Source organism: Thalia democratica, chromosome 3 (assembly GCF_965202585.1).
Source record: "Thalia democratica chromosome 3, ktThaDemo2.hap1.1, whole genome shotgun sequence".
Classification (NCBI taxonomy): domain Eukaryota; kingdom Metazoa; phylum Chordata; class Thaliacea; order Salpida; family Salpidae; genus Thalia; species Thalia democratica.
The window spans coordinates 52,328,955-52,337,820 of NC_139167.1; the positions used below are offsets into that span (position 1 = coordinate 52,328,955).

At 25.4% G+C, this 8,866-nt stretch overlaps 1 protein-coding gene across 1 annotated transcript; it reads right to left on the bottom strand.

Moving 5' to 3' along the window:
- Positions 1-4,083: 4,083 nt before the first annotated feature.
- On the bottom strand, positions 4,084-8,270 carry LOC145831372 (MIP18 family protein galla-2-like). Its single transcript, XM_082938614.1, has 4 exons — positions 8,115-8,270; positions 7,543-7,639; positions 5,359-5,426; positions 4,084-5,146 (listed from the first exon to the last, which is right to left on the bottom strand). Exons 1-4 carry the CDS (start codon positions 8,243-8,245, stop codon positions 4,963-4,965), a joined length of 480 nt encoding a protein of 159 aa, XP_082794740.1. The 5' UTR covers positions 8,246-8,270; the 3' UTR covers positions 4,084-4,962.
- Between the last annotated feature and the right edge of the window lie 596 nt (positions 8,271-8,866).

An 8,866-nucleotide genomic window follows, 5' to 3' on the forward strand; every position in this document is an offset into this window, starting at 1 on the left:
ATAGGTAAACTTCTACTCGCCTGCAAATTAAAAGTTTTAATTAAGTCATCATAATTTGCTTTTTTTATTGTAATATTTCTGAAAAATCTTATCCAAATAATGGTTGGTTAAGGATTTTCAATCGTTAATTTAGAAGCTGTAACCCTTGTTTAAATCAAATTGTATAAATTCTTAGAAGGTTTCAAGTTTAAGTGTAGACTTACAAAAAAAAAAAAACTATGACTCACCGTATTCGCTAGAAAAAATATGTTTCAACTTATTTGGCGTAAAAACAAGATAGAATTAAGAAAAATAAATATGTCTAAAAAGCCTTATAAGTAATTGCCTTCAAAAATATTTTTTTGGAAAATATAAAACAATAATTTTAGGAAGTTATAAATAATTCCAAAGTTGTTTGTTTTTATTTTACGAAAGAGAATCTATGACAGAGTCTTCCATATTTTTTTATTATACTTAGAGTTTTTTTTTCTGAAATGCTTAAAATTGTGTAAATTTATCTAATAAAAATCGACAAGTTTTACGAAAATTTGTAACAAATGGTTTATCAGTAGCAATTTAAATAAGGTCTTAAAAATTTATAACAAAGATTAATTCTTCTTCTAAATTTACACTTTTGTCCGTTTTTATTACAGGCTTTTTTTTTTGTTAAAAGTCACCAAATATTTATACAGATATTTTATTATTAGTTTAGTAGTTACCTGTATAACTGCTAAACGGATTTTTAAACTAAAAAGGAGCTTCAAAAAAAAAAAACGACAAAATTGCAAATATATTTGTATTAGATTGAAATATGTACGCCTTATATTACTCTTATGGTAAAAAAAAAAGATAAAGTATAACAACTGTTTTAAATGTTTCAATAGTGAGGTGATTTTATTTAAACTAATTATAATAACATTTTCACACAAAGAAAACAAGCTAAAATTAATATTTATCAGTTACAGGTTGAATTCTTAAAGTTACATGTAGCATTATATTAAGCTGAAGTATAAAAACAGCTTCTTGTATAAAAAGATTTATTTAAAAGTTTATTCTGAACAGATGTCGGCAGAAGCTCGGTGGCCCGCGGGCCAAGTTAAAAAAAAATATGCGGGCCGTGTTTAAAATTTTAGTTACAACTTTCTTTTTATTCATTACAAACCCCAGAATATCTCATGAAAGTTTCGAAAACTTCTTTAGTGGACCTGACTTACATGTTCGTTTGTAGACCTCTAGTCTATTTAAAACTTGAAATTTGTTTAATAAATATTAAAAGAAAAATTCAGTAAAAACTATCAAGTAATATAATTAGTAATACCACATAGTTAACTCTTTCTAATTCTAATGAGAAAAGTCTATTTTGTTAGTACCATATACATAAAGTATGCAGTCTATTGTACTTTGCTTTATATTGATATGAATCTGTCGTTGAAGTATAATGTACAAAAACGATGTAATTAGTTATACTTTATTTTATAATGATATAAATCTGTCTCTGTAGCTATATACAATTAAGTTTAATTTGTCACTAGCAGGCAATAGTTTTTTTTTAGCCTCAATTTATTAGCATTGTTTAAACCCTGACAAACTTTATCAAAATACTTCAAAATAGTGCTGCTTTTGAAAATTAAAAAATCGATTTAGCAAAAATTAGTTTTGAAGGTTACACACTTACTAAATGTAAATCACTCAGTTTTTATACGATTTTTTGTATAACTTTTAAACCTACTTTACATCTTATGTTTTAAACACAATTAGAACTAATTGATGTTTAATTTTTGATAAAACTTTAAAAGTTTGATCTAAACGGGTTGATACCTTAGCTAGTCGACGAGCCAGATGTTGAAAATAGTACTCAGTGTCCTGATCATTAGACCATGCCTTTTCAAGTGCAGTGCAACATATTTTTTTGTGTTTTTATAGTAAGACATTTTCTTGTTTAACAAATAAATAAGTATTGAAATAGTTATGATTACATAAAAGATTACTTAAAACTAAATTAAAAACATAAATTTTATTTACAACTTTTTTTAGTTTATTATTTAACGATAACTAAAGCGCTCAAAAAGTTTGGTCTAAGGACCTGGTGTACAAAGGTACCTTTCGGTTATCAAGTCGTACACCACATGCTTATCAAGTTTCTTACGAGCTATTACACATACTTTTTTTATCATTTAAATCTTTAGTAATAAAACAATCTATATATTTTTATATTTATATAAAATTTTATATTTATTCAAATGTATACTTATATATTTTTTTTAATCATAAAAATCTATTAAAAGGAATGAAATTTTTAAACTTCAGCTACCTAATTCATTTTTCTTACTTTCAAAGAATATATTGAATGATCTACCCAATAAAAATGTTTGATAAAACTATAAAAAATTGATTATCTTCAACAAAAAAATGCAAGTAATCTAAATAAGTTATCAGCAGTTTAAGACATTTTACAAATTTCTTTTCCTTATAAATTTTCTTTGATTTAGTGCAAAGATTTTTTCAACTTTGATTTAGTACAAAAGTTGGCAACGTTTTATGAGAGTCAGGCAAATTTTACTAAAAATGGATAATAGAGGGCCACATTTAAATAAAACAGTCCACTATGCGCCGCAGTATTTGATATTGAGTCGCGGTAAATGTTTTAGATGATGTACAGTATGACATAAATGGTAAATAGAAGTTTGCATTAAACTTCTGACTTAAGAAATTTAATAATTTACATAAAATACTTTATTTTTATCAGGAAGACAGTTTGTTATTGAGTCGCCAAACTACAACCGGCGCATAATACTAAACTTTAATAAAAACCTACTTTAGTTTGAAATATTTTTGTTTCGAGTATTGAATAGCTATATTTTGAAAATTTAAGATAGTGTTAGAATCGACTTTTTAATGTCTTTTAAAGAAATATTAACTTATAATATCAACATTTCATTTTTTTACAGAATATACTATTACTATAATACAAAGTTAATTAAGTTTCATTTAGAAAATTGTTTCAAAATAGCCGTCATTAAATAATCAAACAAAATTTATTTTGACTTGATTTAAAATACTAGGAATATATTTTTTAAACAGTAAAAATACAGCTAGTACAAAGTAGTTATACTTGTCGAAAAGAATTTACCAAAAAAACGTAAAATAAATACTAAATTAAAAGAGATACTTAATTTATTCTATGATTTTTATCCTTATTGATCACTTAAAAAAATTAACTTTTAATTAAATTATTGAAGTACTTGAAGTAATCATTAGTGATCCACAAATTAGAACCGGAATTATTTTCAAAATCAAGATCTAATAGGATCTTAATAAAAACGCCCGGAGTTAGTCGTATTTTAAACCAAATATTATATTACAATATCATTCAATTACTTTATCAATTAAGTTTTTTAACCTAAAAAAATAAACATTTTAAAATTTTCAAGCAGTTTTGTTTTAAATGGATAAGCAGTTGATTAAAAAATAAGAAGACTAGTTTTCAAACAAAATTAAGGTCGTTTTAAATCAAAGCTTGGCAAAAACGCTGGATTTTGAAAACTATTAGTTCATAACTATAACTTTTTTTCAAATATATCTAAGGTTTCCGTAAAAATTTTGTTCTTTTATAATTATTTGTCTAATAAATTCTTATACCAAAAAACTTAAGTTAATTCGTTTACTTAATTGATATTTTTTTAAATAAAAGAATGTTAATGAATCTAAAAAGCTTTATTTCTTAACTGCTACGCTGTAATTTACAGACTATATATAGCTTACAAATCAACTTAAATTCACAAAAAACTATATTTAAAAGTCAGTTTTTATAATCAACAAATGTAAAAAGTGACTGAAAATTATCTTATACAGAATATAATTTATAGAAAATTTACAAAAATCACAAATAGGCAGATTAATGTACGGTAACTGAAATTTAACTGGTACTTATAAACTATTGTTTATTTTGTAAATTCGTGCAGAATCGTTATGAATGCAGAAATAGTTGTAGAAAAGCTAGTTCATTTATTTTTTACAAATATATTTACGAAAACTGACAACCAAATAACAAAAGTAAACCTACAATTTTTGATAGATTTTAAAGAGTCAAAGTCATAATATCAATAACCAAATTATTTATTTTAAATACTTTTCTTAATATTTTTTTATAAAGTCTTTTTTTTTTTGTTAGTCACAATTTTACCAATTAAGTTCTGCTTGCTTTATTGTATATTTAATTAAAATGAACATAAAACAGATTTACATCATAAATATGAAGGACTTAAAAAATGTTATATTTTAAAAATAAAAACTATTCAGTTGTAGTAGTAATAAACAGCATAAGCTGTATTACAATTAAACAAAACTAACTAGTTTGTGTACGAAAATCCACAAAATTTAATAAATTTGCGGAGTTTTAAAGAAGTATAACAAAGCTACTATAAAAATTTCTGTTATAACAACTTTTTATAACTTCATAATTATATAAACATTCCTGCTTTAATTTAAATATTCTTGCTTTTAGTAGAAACCCTTTTAAAACTTAACTTATATTTGCATTCGAAAAATCCAAAGTTTCAAAGTTTTAGAAGGTTACTTAATAAAAATGCCAAAGTAAGAAACAGAAATATGTTTGAAAAGAAATAAATAAATATAATTTTTAAATTATATTCAACGTAATATCTCATTTAGTCTTTAGACTAATACAAAGTACATTATAACTACAAGCTTTTAACACCTAAAAATCAATTAAAAACTTATTTAAAATCCCATACTTGATAAACATAATTGCAAAGCTCATTTAGTCTTTAGACTAATACAAAGTACATTATAACTACAAGCTTTTAACACCAAAAAATAAATTAAAAACTTATTTAAAATCCCATACTTTATAAACGACTCAGAATTTTTAAGTTGTGCAAACAAAAAAAAAACAAAAACAAATTTTAAATTTCCAGGTATCAACTTGATCAATCCCGCGCCTTCAGCAAAAGTAACCCGAACTCAGTAAACGGGGTTCTTGCTGATGAGGCACTGGTTGACCACCCCGATGAGGGAGGAGTTCTCCAGCGCGGCCGCCACCCGCTCCTTGTCCCTCAGCTGCTTGTTCACCTGCTTCTCCTGCGCGTGCGTCCCCTCCCTGATCTGCACGCCCACCTTGAACCTCGCCGGCAGCACGCGCAACAGCCTGAAATGTTTATCCGACGTTGAAAAACGCATATAGTTGCAAAGCTTTAGTGCAGCGCGGGTTTGTTGAGTTTTTAGAAACTTTCAATTTTTTTTTTAGTGTAACTATAATTACTAGTAAAGCAAACTCGTGTTTTGCAGTTCGGAAAAAGATTCAAGGTTTAAAAAATAATTTGAAACATACTTCACGTGATCTAATAAAATCATTCGAACCTGACGCGGATGGCCAGCCCTATCAGTGTGGCCATGCTGCAGTGCGGGATTGTGGGCGTGAACTGCACCTATAAATTAAACTGCTTGTTTGTTTGTTATTTTACTGCGCATGTTTGTGACTAGATGTCATGTTCAGGTCAAACATTTTTGGCAAACTTTATCTAGGTTATCAAAAAATTTTAAGGTTTTTAAAATTACACGTTTTTAAGGGTCTATTTTTAGTTTAAAATTAAGTTTAAGGTAAAAAAACCTGATAAACTACTATAACGAAATTAAAAGATATCTTAAAGCTTCTTTAAATGTGTTTTTAATAAAAAAAATTTTTGATGATGACAACAAATTTTTATCTATACAAGAATTTTTTGTGTCAAATCAAAATTTTACTACTTAACATTTTCAATTTGTTTAAAATTCCAGGTTTAATAACTTTTGTTCAAAATTCCAGGTTTTTTAGTGACTTTTGACAAAATTCTAAGTTTTTTCAGAGTTTTTAGCCTAAATTGTCAAGTTCCAGGTTTTCAAGGATTCCAGATATTTTAGCAACCCTGTAATTTAACACTTTTGTTTAGAAATATTTTCAGATTTTTTAAATAAAACTGTTTCCAAAAAAATTTACTCATTTTATTCAATGCAGGGTTTCCACACACTCAGGATATCAGACAGAGTGATTGAAGTGAGGTTAAAAGGGTTAATGCTTTTAAAAATAAATCGTGTGCTAAACAAATAAATCTACTTTGAAAAAAATAAACTTAAGTATTTAAATATTCGCTTGTTTTTATTACAGCTTAAACTTTTTATACTATATTTCAGTATAACAAATGAACACTAACAGGGTTCGTGCGCGAAATTTTTTTCATTTAGCCTGACTGAGACCAATTTAGCCTGACATCTTTTCAAAGTAAAGAAAATACCCTTTAGAAGTCGTTTTAGGTATTAAGGGGTCTTGATTAGTACTATTGTAGTCTCCGACTTCAACCAGCTTTATCTCAAAAATATTTTGAGCTTTAAAAATCTGCAAAAAGCAACTCATAGCTTAGCTACAACTCAATAAACAAGACTAAATTGTCAAAAAGGTGATTGACCCTTCCCTTATGCCCTTAAGATAACAAATTCAGTGATAAGTTTTAAAATAAGTGTTATATCTAATCTATTACTAGTGTAAAAATTTAATATATATTACTAAACACAAGTGTTCAATTTAATTAAGCACTAAGTAAAAACATTATAACCAGAAGATTTATAATAAAACGATGTCGTGTTTTTTTAAGTTTAAAATGAAACGCTTACACGAGTATTAAAATAAGTAAAAAATGTTTATTATAGTATTTTGACTAATACTTAAAATAAATAAATAAATAAATATAAATCCTAAACTCTAAATAAATACAGTGATTGTTGATGTCATATCAGACTTAAAAAGCTTACACTTAAATTGAAAAAAAAACCTTTAGTATTTTGTTCTTGTAAAGAAAAATGAATTGTACCTAAAATTTGTACTCCCACAAAACTTAATACTTATATCTTAAAGCTAGGTTTTAGTCTTATGAGTATCTTTAATAACTTTAAACAAACAGTAAAATATATGAGTAAATTGCTAAGAGTTTTAATCTAAAAAAATATTTGGTATAAAGCCTTTAAATTAGAAATTAAAACAGTTCAACCAACTAAGCTATGAAATACATAGCTGATGTAAACGAATTAAAACAAAGATCTAAGTTATTAAACTAAACTGTAATGTTAAAACTGTATTTTTTTTTGAACTTTCATAATTATGACGAATAAAATATACTTAAATTAAAATAATGAAGATTCTTAAAATTTTTTTAAAGATTCAACAAAAGGTTTTAAGCATTTATTTTTACAAATACTGACTGATTTTATCTTTAATAACTAAATTTTATTTAGAAATAAATTCACATCTCTATTTGATCTTAAAAAGATTTATCAACTTTTTTTTATCAAACATTTTGAACCATTTGAACTGAGAAAAACTGATATTTTCAAATTTTTAATAAAAAAACTGATTTAGCCTGACGTTTTTCAACTTTTTTCAAAAAAACTGATTTAGCCTGACTTAGCCTGATTTAGCCTGACGCGCACGAACCCTGACTAATACTATCGTTGCTTTAATCTATTCGGAAAATATTTTCAAATCTTTGTATCAGTTCAAATAGACACACTAACATTTACTGTGTTGTTTTCATCATCAACAAAGATGTGTTCCTCGTTGACAACGTTCAAATCTTCGAGTGTGAGCGGATGTTCAGGGTCATTTATATCCCTGTCAGCATATGTTGTGACTTGTAAATAGTGTTTAAAATTGCTTTACAAAATTCTTCAGCAATATTAGAATAAAAAAATATATAAAATGACCATTAAAACGCCTACTAATATAATTACTTTTTAATTCTAAAAAATATTATTTTAAATCATAATTTTAGCAATTAATTTTTAGGCTTTGCATCTACGAAAACTTTCAACCGCAATCAAATTTTCAATTTAGCTTTGTAAATTTACTTAAATGTAACTAAATTTATTAGTGATCAGCTTTATACTTGCTGTGTTATTTTAAGTGACATAAATCAAAAACTTTCGAGCTAATGAATATTTCTTCATTATATTTAAAATGTACAAGATATAGTTTTGGTAAAAGCAAGAACAAACACTTGAATAAACAAAAATAACCTTTTTTTTTATTTTAAAGATGTCAATTAAATTTTACTGACTGCTTTTTTGTACTGTATATAAATAAAAACCTAATCATGTCAAAGACTTCTCTTGCGTCAAAAGGATCTATAACATTTTCATCTAGTTCTTGAGGAGTGACGATACGCTCTCTCGGGGTCTGGTGTGCATAAACAGTGGGGTTCTGATTGTCTAATACCATTTTTAACGTAAAAAATAACTCGCTTTAAAAGTTTAAGCTTTATTTAAAATTGTTTTAAAATATTTTATAGTTTATATTAAATTTACATATGTAGTAAAAATGAAGTATACTCACATAAAATATCTTTTTACGTTTTATGGGATACAACTAAAGTATTTTATATAATAACCTTACTTGTAAAAACTCTTAACTTAAAAAAAACCATTGGATTTAATTAGCTACAAAACTTGTTATAATTAATAAACGTAATCAAAATAAAATATATCTTAAAATATAATTGTCTAAAGATTTAGTAGTGTAAGCTAATTTATCTTTGGTACCTCAGTAAAGTGATAAACAACCTTTGGTAAAACAAAACTTGTTTTTATAAAACATTTATAAAAATCGCATAATAAAATGAATTAATCAAAATTACTAATAATTTCATTATTTTGCTTTATTTATGCAGTTTAAACAGTTCATCAAATACAATGTTGTTATATAAACTAACTTTTTACTGTTTACTTATGTTTAAAAAGAATACTATTTACAAATACTGAAATAAAACAGAGAAGCTTTTATTTTACTACTTTAAGTTTAGTTGCATAATTTAATGCCACTAAAAATAAAATTATTTCGAAA